Below are 22,165 nucleotides of genomic sequence, written 5' to 3'. Positions count from 1 at the left end.
TTAATTTATTTTCATTGCAACTCTCACGTTACGATTTTTTTACATTTATGTATTACTAAAAAAAGATTTTTTTTACAAATAATCGTCAATACGTACAAAAAATTCACGTTTAGTTAAATATATATCAGCGATGCTAGGTTTTTCAAAATCAAATCATATTCAGCGTCGCTCTTTGCTTCTATCATGAATAAAGATTATGTCATCAGTCCAATGATACGTACGAGTATAATTGGTATCAATATATCACGTCGGTAATTTATCCCAAATTTGTATTACATTGCAATAGGTGCTTTCATTGTAATATTTAATTGCAATATTTACACGAGTAGCGGTAGGAGACTGACACTTGAGATTGTAGTCGCGGGTTCGTTTCCCGGGATACAATCTTATATAATTCACACTTTACGCATTAATTTTATGGGAATACCACTGCTCACAAACAGGTTCCTAGAGGATGGGCAGCAGCGTCCTTTGCGTACCATAATACCACACTCCGATCGCAAACCCACCTGCCAAGCGTGGCGATTATGGTATATCGCACCACATACATCTTTAGGGGAGAACTGTGCTCTGCTTATAAGGGTTGAAACGAACGAACGATTTTTTTTTGTCACTAGCTACGTATTTACCTGTTGTTGACGTTTTATTTATCTGATGGTGACTTTCATGTACATTTTTTTATTTATTGATTTAGTTCCACCATCGATAGTTACAAAATAATATGGGTACCTCCACTATAAATGGATACAGCTAAATAAACATATAATGATAAAAATATTTATACCATAAATGCGATCATAAAAAAAAATTAAATTTAAATAAAATAATGTTTTTAAATAATAATATGTGTACAATGCAAACTCCCTTTAATAACTACAGAGTATGTGAACCTAAGAATAACAGATATATATAAATAAGAAATTAAATCTGGACATTATTACAACTATTACATTATAATTATTTTAATACATATGAGGTCGGTATGTTTCTAAATTAGTTACTGGAGCATAAGAGAACTAGAACTATATAAAAAAATCAAACACCGCTGTAACTCGAAATATTGTTGGTGTGAAGCGACAGTGGGCAAAGCATATGGCTCATGCAACTGATGACTGATACACGTGGAGTGGATAGGTCCCTCACAAGTCTGGTCATCATGGCGATCCCTTGGGAGGTCTATGCCTTGCATTGGTCATCTATCGGCTGTCATGATGATGATATTAGATCGGTATATGATAAAATTAATTATTGAATTATAAGAGAGCTACCCTTATTTATTAAAATCAAAGATTTATATCAACAGCGACAGTTTTTATAAGAATATTATGCCCGTTTTATAACAACAACAAAGGTTATTCATAAGCGTAACGCACAAACGGTCGTTCGATTCATCGTAGCATTCTCAAGTTACAGCTCTGATATAAGGTGATAGTTAAACGTTATCAGGATAGTTCGGTTAAATAAGTTGAATGAATTTTAAGTAATTTAAATAAATAACAGTCCTATAAAAGTGTCTTATAATGAATGTCTTATAAACAAATTTTATTATACTAGCTTTTTTTCATATTTTTAGTGAATCTTACTAATTTTAAAACATTCCAGGTGTATAATGGACAAATTTTAATGCACTAACGAATTTTTATTCATATTTTTCAATAGATTCAAAATAATTTATTAAAACTGGACAATTTTAGCGCGGAACAACTTTTTAATGAATTCATATTGACATATCAGTGCTCGCGAACAATTCATTTCAATTATTTGCCAGGTCTAAACACCCACGTAGCCGGAGGGAGCTAACGAGCGTCGGATGTTTTGCCGTGTGTTTGTATCAACAGAGATTGCGAGTTAGCTATACTACGAAATACATAGCAAACTACAACGTTTTCTTAATATTAACATTTATCCTATCGAGAAAGGTATTAAAGTTCTCATCTATTTATTTTATTAGAAAAATCAAATTTATTAGATAGGATACATTTAAATAGTTTCATAATAATAAACAAAAAAGTACAATGGGCGGTCTTATCACACGAGGCAATTTCTTACAGACAACCATAGTATGAAAACAATAGGAGTATAATGGGTAGCTAACGTGTACAAAACATATAAATTCACATACATGTGTAAATAGCGTATATACTTATAATTAATAAGATATAATACATATTACAGCTTAATATTATGAACATATACTGATTTGGACCGCACTTACCTTAGAAAGAATAAAGAAACAGGGGATATCTTTCTAAAAAATATAATTTTATGCTAACATCATTCTATAGTGCGGTATTTTTGAAATGAAATTGGAACAGAACAGAATAAAAAAAAGGAAAACATATTAACTAATAGTACTAATACATTATTGTCAATACATTTTCGCGTTTTCTTAAGGCGAATAGATGACAGATGTGTTGGCGTGTAGAAAAGACATAAACTATAGAAATATTGTTATTTAATTCTCTAAGATACATAAAATTAGGTGCTCTGTAGACAACTGTATACTTTACTTTACTTTATTGGAGATAAACAGTAACAAAAGGCAGTAAGAAAGTACTAACTTAGAAACTTAGAAATATAAAATTAGTTACAATTGTTACCTTATAACTATCTCACTAAGAACATTTAAGATTTAAAGACAAACAATGACAAAACAAAGAAAAATATTACTAAACAGGGATCAAAGATCCAGCACATTCTACAGATCACACCGCAATAATTACGAGTCACAGCAAGCCGTCACGTTCCAATGAGGTTTAAATTGTATTGTGTGTATTCAATAATTTCGAACAAAATTGTCTTTTAACAGACGATAGAGCACGAGAATATATCAATATCACTAATATATGGATTGCGGAGGTTACACATCCTGTATAAGGGTGTACGTTTACCGATATTTGTCTTAGCCATTGATAAAAAGAAGAGAGATCTAGAACGCGTTCTTGCTGCAGGAATTCGAAAGTTTACCTCGGACTACAGTTTCGAACAGTTAACATGGCCACCACAAATATTTTTAAGTGTAGTGGCGTCCATTAGAGAACGTCGATCTTTCAATGATAACATTTGACACTCTCATGTAATAAATAATCTTGTAACAAAATTTAAAAGGTTTACAAAAACTTGATATATGGATAGTAAAAGTGATCACAAAAAAAAAAACTAGTTAAGGGCACTTCGCACATCTGGATGCGTTTGGAACCTTCGCAGTTTTAAATTGAAAGATGACTTAAACGGAGTTAAAATTAATTTTAATTTCTATTACGTTGGGCACTTCTGGCATACTTTTCAACACGTACATAAATAGTCACTTTAAATGATGCGATGTGAGTAATAATATGGATAAATATATATAGTATTACAGATATAGCACCGCCTTATAGTATCATATCAGTTACCATTGTGTAAACTCCAAGCTCGTATCGTCACCTTTTGTTAACAAAAGAGTTCCATAATTGATAGAGTACTAAACGTTTAAATGAAAATATATGGTAAATATCTTAATGGCCTCGTTGTCGGCGGTCGTTTTGTTAAACTTCGGTATTATCCGCGCGACGCCGGCTGTTTAGCATAAGTTTATCGTCCTATCCTTCCCTCCATATGCTGCGCGATATATTCCTTAACTTATATGTTGGCGGATGATATATTTTTCATTGTAGGTATCCTTTAATTTATTATAATATAATCTATCTCGACAGATTTGTACTGCCAGAAATCATTGGCCTTTCACATTCCAATTAAAAAAAGTTATATAACAAACTTATTATGTATTATGCCTTATTAATTATAACTATGTATGCTTTATACATATGTTTGTATATTTGTATGTCATACTATGATTGTCTGTAAGAAATTGCTTTGTGTGATAAGACTGCCCGTTGTACTTTTTTGTTTATAATTATGAAACGAAATGTATGTGCTTTAACATGCACAATAAAGAATATTAAATTAATTTAAATATGTACATATGTTATTTATAGAATAAGATGTGACATATATTAATTTTGCGGTCAATATAATACTAACCGAAGCAGGTGTTAAACGATACTACATATTTACAGCACGTGAACTGCGAAACGCGTCAAATTCATAGCGAACTGTCAAACACATCAGGTTCACAGCAGACTGTCAAACGCGCAAAATTCCGAGCGATCTGTCAGATATGCGTTGAAACAAAAGTAATTATATGTACCTATATGTACTTATATACACGTATGTATATGAATATTCATTCAAGTTATAATTATATCCGTTTAAAATCATTTACAAACAGTCTCATATTAAAAGGCGCTTTCGTTGAAAAAATAACTATATTGCAGTCTGTTCACTGTACCTTGTATGAAAGGTTAGGACAGAGAAACTACCTACTATGAACAACCTTCAACCCTTTGCTGTCATATTTTCTGTACTTATTATTTTCATAAAAGAGAGTCGTTGAAATATAGCGTGTAATATGTGATAAAGAATAATAAGATTATTCATCTTCTTATTAATGATGAAGTCAGTTTTTAATACGTTTCATTGGTTCTAAGCATAAAGAAGTGATTTATCTTATTTGGGCCGGCTGCGATCAATCTCCAGCCCAAAGCGAGATCCGTTATTACATCAGCGTGACTACGTACATTATACGCGGGAGTAATGACATTTTTCAATCCTTACATAACTTTTTACTTTTATATGTTTTAAATACGATGTTGTCACTAATTATATTTATATTATATTATGTAATATTTTTAACATATAATAATACAAAGCCCTTTAATCTGAATTTAGAGAATACAGTTTCCATTCATTGGTTTAAATGGTACAGTCATTATAAATCTTTTAGTTCAGTACCTCATGGCATAAGCTTCCTCTAGCTCCTTCTACTGAAATCTGTCTTTTATTTGTCTTCTCCAATTATGTCCTAGTGTCGTAAATATTAGACTGTCTTTTAACCTCGTATATCAGCGACCTCTGCAGCACTTACCAAAATACAATATAATTAACTATGAAAATACAAAATGCATTTTTAGGAATCTTTAATTATTTTTTTAAAATACATGAATTTTTTAACATCCTTTATTGAAGTAATAATAAAATATATTAAAAAAAAAATAAGATAAAAGGGAAAATATTATATAATTATTTTTTAAATTTTCAATTCGCATTACAAATAAAAGAAATGAATAATCATTATCATCATTATCATTTTAGTCGTAGGTATCAATAGACTTATCTCAAACAGGGGCCCTGTTTGAGATATGTCTCACCCACAGATTTACGATAGGACCTTGTAGATGAAGGTTCTACGCTACGCTTGTTAGACCGTAGTCTCTACTCCAGAACTTTAGGCCTTTTCTACGCGCTTCGGCCTGCCCACTGTCATTTCAACTTACGTATCCGCTGAAATATAATGATTGAATAGTCATTGTTTTAATATTCACATTGAAGACAAAAGTTTATTTTCAGAAAAGGCCCTTACCTTTTCTGAGACAATTAGTATTAATGACATTACGTTTAGATAGCTCAAACGTATCAGTTTTACATCGCCGAATTTTGTGAAACTTTTATACTTGTTTCTACCTTATACTAAGAAATGTTCCTATTTTGTTTTGTTTTATTATAATACTATATTTTAATTAATTATATTTGCATCACTTGCATAAATTTGTACCCCGTAAGATTTGTTACGTTTTCAGAATATGACTATTCCTTATATTACGCCAATGTAAATTAAATGCATTATCTGCTGGAGCGACTTCAAATCAATTAAGCTGTTATAAGTAAATAACATTAATTTTATTTTAACAATAACACTTAAAATAGTTAAAATATGATTTAATAAAGATAAATTATTCGTAAAAGGTAAAAAATAACATTGGTTTTAAAAAATATGCCTGTATCTCTTGGTCGCGCTGCCTTTTTTATTAGTTTACTACGAAGAAGGTTCTTACCGAAAAAATTAAATTAGCACATGAAATTTACAATATATAAAGACTATTAAAATGTTTGCACATTTTACAGTTTGCTTTTAAAATTCGTTTGACATTCCACGCCGCAAATTTGCATTGTTATTTAACAGATGCATCGGTCAGTATTTATCCATTACATAATTGATTTATTAAAATGCATTTAACTAATTAATTACTCTGAAATATGTAACATTAATTTATTTTTTGTGTTTCTATTCATTCAGCCGTAAGACGCTGACAATAGTTCTCCCCAAGAGACATCTTAAACGACAGGTCTGAAGCTACATTTTATCCATTTTTATCTGATGACTTTATCAAGGTCAACCAAAGTTGTCGTAGACTCCCTAAGTTACGCTTGTCGCTCCGTGGTCTACAGTCCAGAACTTGAAAGCGTTATTTTATAACGTGACCAGGCAATAACATTTAGAAATATAGTCTCACTAGTAGAAAATAAAAAAGGAAACATTCCGGGAAATCATAACATGATCGAGAACTCAATCCATTACTCATAGTTACTAAATTGCATATATTAAGTTTACATCGTAGGTCCCGTCATAAGCGTCGTTCCATTAATCTGAAGGCAGCACTCAACAGACGTATACAAGTGAAACGTGCGCAGGAAGTGGGTCGTTTATCATTTTCTTAACAACAATACGCTCGGACGGTGTATAAAGCCCTATTCAAGTTACTAAAATGGATTTACGCTTATAAATCATCCGTTTTTGAAGGTCGTCTATTAAGCTTCTGTTAAACAATGTATTGAGTAAATGATTCGCTGAATTGTTAGAACGTCTTTAGCAACGCCGGAAATAATTTTCGTTCCGCAATGGATAATCTCCTTTATTGATCCTATACCGGCTTATGTTCAATAGACAAGATTCTAAAGGATAAACCTTGTTCTTAATTCGTTACAAACACTTTAAAATTTTATAGAAACTAATGATGTCATTTGTTTCTATAAAATATATGCAAAGATAAATTTGCTATACAGGATGTTGAGTCAGGACAGAAGAAAGAAGTGAAAGCTTTAAAGATTTTAATGTATAGCTCATTCCACAGCAAAAAGGTTCAGCGTTTAAACCTATTTACTATCACCTTTTATAAAGTAATCACTCGGAAATATGTTACATTAGTTTATTTTTTATTGTGAAATGGAAGAGGCCAGTATTTTAAATGTAGTCTGCATCTAGGGAAACTGTACAGTAATTAATGTAATAATGTTTTATCAATAATCCGAACTTATTAAATTAAATATCTTACTACATTATCTTCACGGTATTATTTATTTTATTATTCACGGTATTTATTACTTCTCATGCCACTGATTTTGGACAGGGTATACCATATTTTAATAGAACGCAAAAGAGCTTTACTTTCGCTCCTTGAAAGCTTTTATATCTATAAGCAATCATCTAATACATATGTCGATTCATTAAAGGTTCTACTTTTTAAGATCAAATCAGACGCGGTATTTTACATAAGGGCTGTTAGGGCGGAAAAGTGTTGCAAATTTTATTTACAAGCATAAAATGTCAATCATTCAATTGGAATTGATTAAAACTGTGAAAAATGAGAACCTGAGGCTTTGTAGTTTTTGTCAAAAAGGCTTTATTTAAATGTGCGTCGAAAATGTTATAATATGGACGGGAGAGTACAGATGGAAGTGAAAACAAAAAAGTTTATAAACTTTACGAGGTTATATCGAAAATTCAATACATTTGATTTGGGAAGGAGTGAGGCTAAATATGCATTATAGAGACGTAGAGAAGCAAAAACTTCAATTTAACAAATTTTCATAACCAATACCATGCAGTCACTGGAAAAATTGAGGACAAACATCAATTTTTCGAGAATCACTAGGGGCTTGACACCAATCTCCACATCGCGCATTGCGGTGCTATGATAGGAACAGGTAGTGAAGCATAGTGATAATAAAGATTATTCAGTGTTCAGATGATCAAAATCCTCACTAATGAGCAGCACGATGTCAGGTAAAATTTAGTAATGGAAGAAATCATAATACCTTAATAAGCACTTTACATATCTAGTACGGAGTAGTAATTATCCAATTGGATCAAAGGTTCTGGAGTGGCCACCACGAACCCGTAGAAACAGCGAGGGTAGACCCTCCACTAGACACTCAGGGTCACGGGAAGCCGCTGGATGTCATGTTATATTATGACGATGACATCTATTATGCGAAACAATACTCGTGTTATGAAACAAAACAGTCGTACGTAAAGATAGCTTCCAAATAAACATTAGATTTAATACAATCTCTATCTTCTTATATAGAAAAGAATTATATTAACATTTTATTATTATTTCTTAAGGAATCGTTATACTAATGATGTTATTAATGCTAAATAGCTAAGTGTTTCTTTATTTACACTATACTGCCGGTGATGCATAATGTGCATTATTTTTTTTTAATGATAAAATTTTTTAATTTTTTTTATTTAAAATAAAATAAATTTTAAATTATAATATTTTTCTTTGCAATTTAAATTTGTAATCTGGATAATACCACCAGACACCCTGTATGATAATAATATAAATAGACGTATCGAGTTAATTTAGAGGTACAAATCTCTTACACATAGATGAGAAGTCTATAAGAGCCCAATTAATTAGAAGTTAAAATCATTATAGCTCTTTTATAATTGCATCCTTCAGAATAAATATACGAGGGTGCCATGCGCACCCTGACGTAAGAGCTCAGAACAAACTCATTGGTTCTTTTGTGATCACTTTGGAAAGATAAAGGTTATTATATTTCGATTAATCACACACTCTTTGTTACAGAAGCTGGTGGTAGGGGGACCAAATCAGAGGAATTGGAGGGGTATACTTATTGCGCTGTTGGTGATAGTCGCTGTACTGGCGCTGATAGTTACCTCTGTGGTGCTGCTTACTCCACCAGACGAAGGACCCAGGGTGAAAGGCAGACGGCTGAGGATTCAGGACTTGTTAACAGATGACTTAGTGCCTGTACGATGGAATGGAACATGGATCTCAGGTACATTACAAGTTTTTTCTATGAGCTTTTGTATACACTTTTACAATAAAATCCCTGATAATGTTTAGAAAGTCTTCATTCCTAGATTTAAAAAAATGATAAAGAGCATATACTGCACTGCAAATACAACGAAGTCCATTGAGATAGCACACCCAATGAATTATTTTTTTATTTATTAATATTCTTTATTGTACACGCTGCTACATTTATGTATTCGCTTTCAAGTTGTTTCAGTGTTTATTAAATGTATGTAATTTTAAATAACTTATTTTTTTTTAAAAGATAATAGTTATTATTGTAAAAACTTTAAAGGTGTGAATGTATAGGTCATTTGCTATTAAATATAGTACACCTTATCCTATTCTATCCTAAATCAATAATTTTAGATACAATGCATATAAAACTGTAGGGGCTATTTATAACTTAAAAGCTAGTGATTCCCAGAAAGATGTTTTTAAAGAGATTTTCATTCTAGCGGTTGTTTCGCAATACATTTTTAATACCATATTATATATGCGCCATAATTTAAATCTCATATGAAAAATAGTGACAGACACATTACAAATACAAGAAATAAAAATAAACTCGTAGTTTCTAAATTTCGTCTTCAAAAAGTTCGTCGAATCCTACACGTGTATGTATGCCTATATAAAAAATATCTGCGTGATATTTTAGATCTTCAATATTTTAGTTTTAAATCAAAAATTTAAAGCATATTAATAATATATATATAATAAATATTATCATAGCATTCAAGAGTTTTTAGTTGATCCAAATGTATGTAACTCGGTTTGTAGAATCATTTACATGATTGGTATTAAAATGAACGCTGAAAAAATGTTATATTTCATTTCAAAGAGCAATTATTGAGTTTCTGGCCGGCTTTTTTCATCGGATCAGCGTTCCGAGCCGGTGGTAGCTTAGTACTTATAAAGTTAAAATAATCAACGACTTAAAAGCGCATGTGAATGCCTACTTTGATAAAGATATTACGATTTTTTTAAATAACGTAATGCGTAAATGTGTTTTCAAAGTTACTACATATTAAAATTAATTTTTGTTTAGTTAGTAAAAATCCTCGTAGATTTTGTACTACCAGATGTTATTGACTTGTTAGATTCCAAAGTCCACATAAACCATTTTATACAGGATGTTTGGAGTTGTAAGACCTTTAAAGCTTTTTGCTGCCAATTGATCTATAAATTAATCACTTTAAAGTTTTTACACTTGTAACCATTCACACTGTATAATATTCCCGCCGAGTTTACTACGACTGTTTTTCTCAGGTCTGAGACATTTATCGTCAGACTAGATGGTAAACGCAGTCTGACTTCAATAAGAGATTTAATTCTTTTGTAATTCCATCGTCTAATGTTGAAGTAAAAAAATTGAATTTGAATTGGCGTGTTTGGTTTATATTTAAGACTAGCTACCATGATAAAAAACGTAAGGCTAACGCAGTATAAGAAAAAGAGTAACTTCACTCTATTCGTTGATTTAATATCTCAATTTTAAAAAATCGGTTGTTCATAAAAATAAGTTTTTTATTTTGTTCACGAAAAAACTGTAACAATAATTTAAAATTTTCATTGCAATTGTTTTTAAATAATAATAGTTAATACATTCTTTACTCAGTTTTTCAAAAAAAAAATTATGTAACTGTGTCTAGCGGAATAACCTATTGAAATAAAAAATTGTACGCAGAAATACGTAATTGGTAGGTGGACCGATGACATACTTAAAGTAGTGGAAAATCTCTAGATGTGGTAAGCGCAATACGACCGGTAACATGGCAATCTTTGAGTTTGATTTGATAAAAGTAATTTAACTTCATAGAGCGTTCTTCAAGCAAAAACACAGTAATGCTTTTTAGCGGAACCATACAGCTGCACTATTGAGAAATCTCGGCAGCAAAATCAATATCCAACTATAACTTTCTTGAAAAGAATATGCAAAGCATCGGATGGTATCCAAAGTATTGTGAAATCAGAAAAGATCGCGCTACCAAAGTATATTTACTTTGCAAAGTATATTGAAACACAACAGCAAGACGTCGGAACGAAATGAAATAAAAATCTTTTTAGATAGTCTAACGGACAGAACATAGAAGGACTATTTGTGTAGAGTGCCTACAAACGCCTCTGGGCTTTTGTTCCAATTTCAAATCACGAGTGCCGAATGTAGTTTGAATTTCAACCAGAAAAAAAACTATATGCAGTTCTATATAAAACTAAAATTTTAAAATCAGAACGTTTTATTATTCTTCACTGTTTGCAATCTTGAACAAAAAGGCTGAAAATAAAATTGTTTTTAACATACATATTCAACTGCATATTAAAGTAATTGTTTAATATCTACAACTGCACAATTTGTACTGCCAGAATTGTGTTGTCACATTCCAATAGAGTTACAGAGTTGAGCTTTACAGTTGACAGAGATCACTTTTTACTTGGTGATTATAAATTGGTGCAAAAGCTTTAAATCTCTTTCGTAATAAATGGGCTATGCATTCATCCCGTTTAAAATATGTACACCGTTAATCAAACACAATGTATAAGTGAACAGTGGTAGACCAGCGGTTCAAGACAAACTTTCGATGGTAGGTCACGGTTTCCATTCACTGCATATTATAATATAATTAACACTTTTTGCATTCATTACATAGGATTGCTATTGCTCACAAAGAATTTTCCAGAGGATGGGCAGCAAAGTTTTCTTCGTACTATAATACCACACTGCGATCGCCAACACGCCTGCCAGGCGTGGCGATTATGATATATTTCCCACCGATATCATTGTGTGAGGCTTTGTAGTGTGCCTTGTAGTGAGAGTCTATAGAATGAAACGACTGTATAGGTATAAATGTAAGGATATTCGACTTGTGTCTGTAGCTCTGTTACAAGTCAAAGTAAAATCTATTTGATAACCATATGTCGTGTGTAGAATAATAAATTATTTATAAATAGAATTGAATAAAGTCTTAAAAAGGCATATATACACAAATCAAATAGTAATTAAGCGAGTTCAGATAGATATAACATATAAAATACTGTAAGTACGTAGCGAGTATAGTAATTTAGTCATATTTAATTTTATTGTAATTGTATCATATAGGGTGATTAATAATACATTTAAAAGCTACAGAAAGGTGTATTTCAAGTCACTCTATGAACACTCTGAAACTCTAGTGGAATGCGATAAGCTATTAATTTCTGGCGCTACAAAATCTACAGAGACAGTAAATAATAACTAATTTTATTATAAAAATTGAAAACGTTTTTTTACTACATAATGATAACGTTATTTATAAATTCAGGAGCATTTAATTTTCGGATCGTACCAGCTATTATTTGATAGCAAAATAGTATACATTCACCCCTATAAAACTTTTAGATATACAACGAATAACTCGATATTAAATGTTTTTTTAAAAAATTATAATGTTATGTAAATAAACATGCAGTCGTAAAACCTACAAATTTTACTGAATATTTATTTTATTTACATATTCAAATGGACGAAATTAGAGAAAATGAAATGCTTTGATAAAAGAAAATGTCTCTTAAAATATTCAGAGTAATCGGTTAAAAGATTTTTTACGAGGGAGCTCTCAATTTGCTTAATAAAGAAATTTCTTTCTAGACCTATTCACATCAACGAGATGGGGTTATTGCCTCAATATATTCCTCTAGTCGTAAACAATTTTTTTTTTGCTTTTGAATTGAGAACGTCCGAATATATTTTATAAGGAACATGAAGTACCTTTTAAATTTACAAAGGATAATGAACTCTCAGTTCATATTCATTAGGAACAAATCACTTTAAGTAGTCATTGTATTCGAAGCAACTCGATTACATTCAACTAATTAATATTGGCTTATTTTGTTTCAGGAGACGAATATGTTTTTAGAGATGTATGGGGCGGTATCAGCCTCATGTTCGCAGCAAACCAATCTTCGAAAACACTTATGCCAAATACAACTTTTGTGAGTAAAGACACGAACAATCTTTCACATCTAGTGATACAGTTACTTCCAAAGTACAGAATTAACAGACATCTGTGCATGCAAAAGTTAACCTTATGTTATCGAATTAAAGTCTATAACTCATTATATCTTCTACGTAGCAATTTAGGCGGAAATCTCATGAGACCGCTTACCAACTTTTCTGCCACATATCGTTCGCATATGTACGGAAGTTTTCCTAACGACTGGATAATTTTTACGTCTGAAAAATTGTAGAAACTGTGGATATAAATAAAGTTCTTATGCTTATATGAAAAGATATTTTTTTAAATAGAATATTGTTTACGTGATAGAACACTAACATTGTATGCTTATCAGTAAATATATATCAATTTTAGTTTAACGATTTCGGTTTAAAGAGTACTCATTATATCAACGTCATGCAGCTTTAATTATTTACGTGATGATAATAATTGGTATCTAATGGATTTAGGCGTTATTTTGCGGAAGTCCATCCTAAGTAAGAAAAGGACCAATATATAGCTATATATAACATGGCGGAAGTAGCTATATATTGGTCCTTTTCTTACTGATAATAATTGGTGGCTAAAGCTGGAACTTAAAAAAAACTCAAAATCACCCAAAGAAAATTGGAGAAGTCTATGCTCTGATCTCCTCCTCGAGATAGATAGAGAGAAATGTAGAGATCTGCAGAAGAACCCAAGTCACCGAAATAACTCGAAGGATTACTCGTCTGAAGTGGTAATGAGCGAGGCAACCGATGCCACTAGAGATGATAGTTTCCCGAGGGGCAAGTGGCTCCCATTAGATGGACCGACAACATAGTTAAGGTCGAAGAAAGTCTCTAAAGGCCGGCAGCGTAAGACCGATCATCGTGGTGATCTTTGGGGGAGGCCTGTGCCTTCCAGTGGGAGTCCATCGTCTGATATGATGATTGTCATGATAAATTGAATGCTATTATAACGTTAAATTTAAAAAAAAATTATATGCATTAAAATATTCAGCTAAAATTATATACTGACCACAGACGGTAATTATCCTGGCTGTGTTTATGATTTAATGATTCAATTGATCTCTTTTTACATTATATTCACGGAATTATATTTTAATAGCAATATTAATAATTGTTAATCTTGGCCAGTAATAACAAAAGTTTCAATATTTTTTAAGAAACAATTTCAACCATAATTTCGAAAAAGTGGCACGTATATTTGTTTCTTCACAAATTATTTGAAGAGTTTTTTCAACTAGATTTGTCATTAATTAAGCCACAATAAATAAGACTTAGAAACAATCAAATACTTTAGGTTACATTTCAGTTGCAGATTGAATAAAAAGATAGAAAAATTGTGACATATTTTTATTTAATTTATTAGCGCCATCATTTCAATCAAGGGACGTCCGTTGCTGAACATCGGTAGTAGGTATCCACCATAAATTACCAATTAGACTGACCGGATGCGGCCTTTAATCATATGTTCACCACCTTTACATTGTCATTCTGCTATTGCTGCTTCATGGTCTCCACTTCAGAAACTTAAGGCTCGTGTGGCTTTCTGTTCTGCGCACGGCATGGTTTACCTTCAACTTGCCTTTCTACTGGCCAGTTACTTTTGTTCGTCTATGGATCTCCTCCTTTTCGATTCAACTTTTGCTTATTAATTTCATTTTATTTTGTTTAAATAAGTAAATATATTTTATTAATACTATCCGTTACGGTGTACATTTGAAATGACTAAGACTATGGATCCCTTGGTCCGTTATTAAAAATCAGCGCTAGAAAACGCCTAACTGTACTGTAGTACGGAGTTAAGTAAGGGTTTTATTATTGGAACGTACATATAAAATCTTTGCTGATAAGTGCATTTTTAATTTTAGGTGAGACCAATCTTCATTGTTCTTTTTTCAATTTATTTAAACCAAAACCATCGATTGTGTAATTTCACAGTCTACAGTTAAAAGGATCCACGATCATGCGATTTAATAACACTTGATTTATTGTTGAGACTTTGTTAAATTTAAAGGCTCAGTTAAATCGATTTAGCCTTAAAACCAAAGACGTGATGTTGTTAACAAAATATATTCGCCATTTTGCAAAAACGTGATTTAAAAATTATTAACATATAGAACCTTATCTTTGTATGTAGCTAAACATTTGTCCGATATATATTTTTATTCATAATTATCAAACCTTTCGCTTTCCGATAAATTCATATGTTTTTAGTATTTATTTTTGTCTGCAAAACATATTTCCAAGGGCTTCTGGAGGAGATTCCAGAGTAGAGACCACAGAGCGGCAAGCACAGCGTAGAACGTCCATCCACAAAATCTTCGGAAGAGGCTGAAGGACGGCCGCCTCTAATCGGTCCTATTGAAAATAAATGCTGATCGTGGACGTTCTATAGTTAAAGTCAAGATGATGATAGTTACAGTCCTGTTATCCAAACTAAAAAAAATATGTATTAAGTAAAAAGTTCCTTTCAATTTTAAATGATGTTTTATATACATAAACAGACACGCCCAAGGTCAAGTTACCTTGTCAAATTCGTCGAATGATCGTAGCCGTCTCTGACCGGTTCTCTTGAAAATCTGTGAGAGGCCTATGACCAGCAGTGAACGTCTAATACTTACATGATGATATTAATAACCCTAGCTCCACATATATATGCATGTACGTATAAATGTCGCATAGGTAGAGGCATGTTCCATTACTGTAGAATTACACAGTAATGAAAAAGGACAGAAGACTACGGCACTATGGTATATCCGACTTTGTTTATTAAACAAAATAGGGAAAGGGATTATAGTTCGCGGACCAGTCTGTTTCAGTGAATTCATTTCGACGAAGCTGTAAAAACCCGCAAGGCTTTAAGCGTTCAGCTTCAACAGAAAGAGGTTGACAGAGAGAGAAAAAACTTAATGATTTTTTATTGATTTGTTATAGGTGTATAGGACATTTTGACAGAAAAAATATAACGAAATATAATAATTTTATTTATTTTTTATATTGCAACGTTGAAAGCCAGTAAATTTTCGCAGTACAAAATTTGCATGCACAGATGGTAAACAATAATTCATTTTAAATTTATAATAATTCGAATTATAAAAAGCTTTTTATTACTATATCATCTATTAAAAATATATAAATGTATCTTTTAAAAAACAATTTCGTTCGAAATTATTGAGTACATACAATGCAATTTAAACCATAATATAAACATAATATAAATATATAAACCATAGTCTATGATCCCTGTTTAGTAATGTTTGTATTCTTATTTGTTTTTTCATTGTTTGACTATAAATCATTACATGTTCTCAGTGAGATAGTTATAAGGTAACAACTGTAACTAATTTTATATTTCTAAGCTTCTAAGTTTGTACTTTCTTACTGCCTTTTGTTACTGTCTATCTCCAATAAAGAAAATAAATAAAAAAATTAAGGTATTTATTATTTTTGGACAGGGTGTATCATACGCTAATTTACAGCAAATACATACACCCGTTTAAAGATTTTATATCTAGAGCTAATCATCCTGTATACATATTTTTATATTTCAGAGAGTATTAGAACCCGCAGCTTTCTCACTTTCCGCCGACCGTCGATTTCTATTACTCGCGCAAAGCCTCCGCAAACTTCACCGGCACTCCTATCTAGCTCGATATACTGTCTACGACATACTTACCACGTGAGTACCTACCTCCTAAATATAACCAGCATTTTATTTAGATTGTCAATAATTTGCTTTTTAAAATGGAAGAAGTAATTTTAAAATTGAAAATAAATTTATAAAAAACTACTCTGGTTTGGTTAAGGTTATTTTTTAATTCTTTGTTGCTAATGTCTACACTAAGAAGGTAGTGTTTGTTAGAAAGTTAGTGTTACTAATGTTAATTAAATGTCAATTATTACAAGGTGACCAATGCTTAAATTTTTTTTGACCATACTGTCACTGCTGCCCAAACAGCATTTGCTGATTCCGCGGAAATAATTTGTTAAACCGTACATAGCTTTCTAAAACGCTACTGATTTTTAGAGCCTATAGAAAGGTGTAAATGTTCTACATTTTTAAAACTAACCTTGTGGTACATTGCTAGTTATATATGTGTATATATATATATATATATATAGGGTTTTTATTTTAAAAAATAAACTTCCACAGGTTATGCGTCCGTGCGCCCTTTTATTCCGATTTTGTTTGTTGGAAATTTATTTCAGCAGTCTTCAAAGAGAAAGGGAATTAACATGTTCTAATTATTCTTTAATACTTATATTAGTAATCTTATGATCTCTAAGTACAAGATTACTGCTTGGCAGTTTAAATATTTTTTATTAATTATTATTATGATATCTATTTTTGTGCTTCTCTTTTTCTGTTTATATTGTTTTTGTTGATATTGTAATAAAAATGAGACAGAAAAAATTAAAAAAAATGTTTTGTTTTTTATATTTTTTCTATAGTTGTCCTTATTTTGCCTTACACTACTTACTGATGTTACTATTAGTTCTTATTTGTGTTCTTATTATCTGTGACGTTATTGCTTTTTTTTTCTTTTACTGTACGTACGACGTGTTGTGACGGAACCTGCCAGTCTATTTTGAGTAAAGCCTCAATGACTTTATTGTCTCTAGATTTTATAGACATGAATACAAGGTTACCGTTTATCTATATAAATATAATAACAATATGTCATAATTATAGATCTTATTGAAGCTTTTCTCTTAGAGCGTATCATTATTTAATTATAAAATGTATTTATGTGTGAATCTGTGTTCGTGTATTTTCATTATAATTTCAACAATTTAAATGAAACAGTCGAATCGAAATCTTACTTAAAACAGTTTCACTCAAACAAAGCCCAACTTCTTTTACCAACATTAAGTATTAGTTAGCGAGAAACAAACTAAAGTCGCAAAGAGTTAAAAGTCCAAGCTCTGAACTTGGGTCTTATTTATTCAAGTTTCAATGAAGAAATCTTTCTCCGTACATCTACTTATTTCAAAGTGCCGCTAAAGTAAAGCGGACTGTGTATGTTCTACTCTGGACAAAGTTTCCAACTATTGATAAAAGTTTTTCTTCTTAAAGAAGAAAATATTTAAATAATACGTCAGTTTTGCGTGGTGTTATTCAGTTTTCGTGTATAACTTCGAGCAATGGACCTTCGACCAGCGGTAGGAGACTGAGACTTGCTACTGTAAGTCGCGGGTTTGATTCCCGGGATACAAAGTTACATAGTTCACACTTTACATTAATTATTTAGGATTGGCACTGGTTACAAACAAGTTTCCAGGGAATGGGAAGTAGCGTAAGTAGCTTACCATAATACCACACTGCGGTCGTCAATCTTTTTGGATAGCGTGGCGATTATGGTATATACCCCCATAGATAGCATTGGGCGAAGCTTTTGCCTCGCAATGGTTATCTATGGATGTAAACGATATAACTGCCAGAACCATTTTTTTTGTTTAAATAAGTTTCCTTGTATGTATAAATGTACTGGCAGCTCAAACACGCTTACTGTCAAAATATTAAAAAATTACAGGCATGCCAACCATAAGATTCTTTTTTGTTTTGATTAAAGTAAAATGTTTGGGAATTATTGACTAGAGTTTTTATGTAATCTACGGTTTATTCTGTAATAGAAAATAGTTGTTTTTATAATTTTCAACGCATTTTGTACTAGTTCTTTCTCTAAGAACTATCTTTATTGCGTAATATGAATTAAAATAAAAAAAACTTGTAAACAAAGTAGTCTGAACGAACCATTTGCGAGTTTTGCGCTTGGTATCAGATTTTAGTTATTTTTAAAGTATCATATCCTACGAATAACTTGTATGGGGTAATGCTTTTGATATCGATAAAATTTTTATGCTACAAAAGAGCGCTGTTCGTGCAAAATAAGTTTCTCTTGGAGAAAAGTTTAACGAAGAAAATAATATAACGCTACATAGTGAATATATGTCATATTTGACATGAACATAATAAATTAAGGAAAAATAGCTATGTACATAAGGTTAGCATTAGAAACAAAGATAAGCTTGTTATACCTTTGTCTAGATTTTATCAAATTAGTATAGAATTGAATTTGTTCAATTAATGTAAATTCTTTATTTACTCTTCTAAATCATTTTCATTCCCTTCAACGAAATTCCTGTCCGATAAATCGCGCTTTTTCTAGTCCTCAAAACAGTCGGAGTAGTCTTCTTCTGGTATAGTCTTTAAGAAAATTCTTGAAGGCTGCGGAGATATTTGGTTTTTATCTCTTCGGTCGTGTCAAAGCATCCCTGCATTGGCCTCTTGAGTTTGCTGAATAGCCAGAAGCTGCATCGAGCCAAATCAGACTAATGCGGTGGTTGAGGAACGATACGAATCCAGTTTTTAGTAAAAAAAAGTCGCGAGGAATCCAATGCATTATCGACAATAGAGACTTGACACGTTTGAGACACAAAATATCCTTCAAAATGGTTTTGTCTGAGCCAAATGATATTCCATTCCATTCATGCAGATGTAGCATTCGTCTGTTTTAAATGATAATTTTACCTTACTTTTTAATTACCATAAATTTAGGTAAAAAATATTAAACCGTGACGGATTTTTATCTGATAGAAAAACTTGGGAATAAATTACTCTACCAGACTGTTAAAGATATTGTGAAAAAGACCACTCAAAAACCTATAAAAGTTTTTTCTCAGATTAGGGCACGTTTAGAACCCTCGTAGCTGTAAGGTGAAGGTTGCCATTATATGGGAGTTCAATCTGATTCTTGTTTCTATCAAAATTAGGCTCTTCTGTTCTCCTTCTCATAGCGAACACAAGTAGTCACTTGAAATGATCCCGTGTGGGTAATAACTTTAACAAAGGAATAAATAAATTTAACAATCCGTTATTATTTATATGGATTAAAATAAAGTTTGAATAGGTTATTATAAGACATTAAAAGATCAAAGAGAAAATTTAGCCAAGTATTTTATTGTCGTATTTACAACATTGAAGTTAACATTGAATAAGAGGTAACTGTTGTAGAGAATCATACCCACTGACACCTCTACCTGACGAGGTGGGCGGTGGCGTGATCAGCGAAGGGCCTTTATTGCTGCTCGCTATGTGGACGCCCAAGGGTCATGGGCTCATTACTGTCCGGGATTACGACATCTATTACCGGCCAGCTCCTCGTTCTTCCACGGGCTACAGAGTTACTGATACTGGAATACCAGGGACGATATACAACGGTGTTCCGGACTGGCTTTATGAAGGTGAGATTAGAAGTAATCTTTATTGTCATTTTGTTCGTAACGTGTATTGAAAATATTGTCTAAAATAAAATTAGCCTTTTTATTTCAATTTATTATATTTTTAATGTTAAGTTTGTCACAATTATAGACAAACACGGCAAGGAATGTTGTATACCTTTAAATATCAATAACAAAGCATGTATTGATAGATGAAAATAACTACTTAATATAATTTTAATTGCTTAAGACTGACGCGTGGGATTGTAGGTCGCGAGTTCGATCCAAGGATACAATCTTATTTAATTTACACTTTGTGCAATAAATATAGAGGATTTCCACAGCTCACAAACAAGTTTTCAAAGGATGAGCAGCAACGACCTTTGTGTACCATAATACCAAACTTATCGCCAACCCACTTGCCAAACAATGGCTGTTATGTTACATTTCCGACGTAGATACCTTTGGGGGAGTCCTTTGCATTGCAGTGAGCATTATGGGCTGAAGCGACGACTTTTTAAAATTATTGTTCATATATTGTTTAACAATACAACAAAATCTATAGCATTGGAAAGCACACACATGCGGTATATTCGCACCGCTTTGAGTTATTTCACTATTTCACTAATTACTCGTATAAAGTTAAATATATCATATTAAGAAAATAATTATTTGATTTTAAGTACCAATTGCGACACAAAAATTAAGAAAAACTAAATACGCCCACAGCTATTTCAACATGAGTGCCGATGTCGATAGAAAAGTTACTAAAAGTTCGTTCATTATGATCAAAATATGTTCTATAAAGGTTTTATTACAAAATGTGTTACTTCATACAAAATCTTTTATGCTCCTTTGAACAACCCCATACAAATCCGCTTTGTTAAAACTTTAGAAAAGTGTTCGTTTGACAATATTTGATTACCACTAATACTTGATGCGTAAATGCATTATAAGTCTGAGTCTTTTGGAACGTTAAATTCTCTAATGATTCCTTATATTCATTTGTTACCAGTAATAACTTAAGACACGTGATCTCTCAGACTGAGCATCATTTGCAAGTTCATATTCGCTCAACGGGCTATAGAAAGAGCTATGTTTCGAATCCCTTTATTAAAGTTTTCGATTTATAAAATAGGAGATCCGTAGATGTGCGAGTGTAACCGCCATAACCTCGCTGATTTTCAAGTTCAAGTGACAAGCCATATTGCGTAGAGAACAGATGGCAACTGGAGCCTTAAGATTCTGTTCTGAAGATCACCGATAAGATAGGACCTATTTACAAAGTAGACGACTTATTCAGGTGGTTGGAAGACGTTAGATGCTATGGAGGAGACCTAGACATCCCATGGCTAAAAAGATTATGTAGTATTATGTAGAAATAGCAACCATCTCTATATATGTCTCAATATATGAGAGTGTAAATATATATGTATAAATAAGCTTACAAACTAACAATAAAACGACACTGAGAACAAAATACAACAGTTTGCTAATATTAAGCTGCAACAGTTACATTATTTACGCAATACTTTTACCCAGGCCGGAGCCCCCGCATGGAGGCCTTTGAACCTAGTCACTTCATGGAGCGTTCATCAAAGCGACCTAAGTTCTCGGCGAACAACTAATCCGATGTATTAGTACTTTGTATTGGCTTTGTATTCTCCCGGGAAACCTTTAGGGTTTTTACTTAACGAAAACAGTTATTTTAGGCAAACATTAAAGTCACAGCCTGAGCGCCACCTTCCTAATTAGTCGTTTTTAGAGAATTTTTTTACTAAGAATCATCTTACCATGCCAGTTCTAGTGTTAAATATATCAGGATTCAAGTGATGAGGAAGTTTAAATATTTTACACCTTATGTTTCGATCATTTGCTTTTATATATAACACACCGCTCCGTTTCAGTCAGTTCTACATTCATAGTTAAGTTTTAATAATAATTAAATTAATAAACAAATTAACAGAAATAACTTAAG

General features: G+C 31.8%; 1 protein-coding gene across 1 annotated transcript in view; it reads left to right on the top strand.

Annotated features, from left to right (window-relative positions):
- Nucleotides 1-22,165, top strand: part of Dpp10 (Dipeptidyl peptidase 10) — a 163,809-nt gene that overhangs the window by 126,934 nt on the left and 14,710 nt on the right. The window contains exons 3-6 of the mRNA XM_068768967.1: nucleotides 8,757-8,970; nucleotides 12,862-12,956; nucleotides 16,518-16,645; nucleotides 19,982-20,211. Coding sequence (XP_068625068.1) covers nucleotides 8,757-8,970; nucleotides 12,862-12,956; nucleotides 16,518-16,645; nucleotides 19,982-20,211 — 667 coding nt within the window. The remainder of the gene's footprint in view (nucleotides 1-8,756; nucleotides 8,971-12,861; nucleotides 12,957-16,517; nucleotides 16,646-19,981; nucleotides 20,212-22,165) is intronic.

The sequence above is a fragment of the Battus philenor genome, unplaced genomic scaffold (assembly GCF_028537555.1).
Source record: "Battus philenor isolate CCGP_79_NKW_IND1 unplaced genomic scaffold, ilBatPhil1.0.hap1 SCAF_27, whole genome shotgun sequence".
Classification (NCBI taxonomy): domain Eukaryota; kingdom Metazoa; phylum Arthropoda; class Insecta; order Lepidoptera; family Papilionidae; genus Battus; species Battus philenor.
This window is presented reverse-complemented; position numbering and strand designations above follow the sequence as displayed.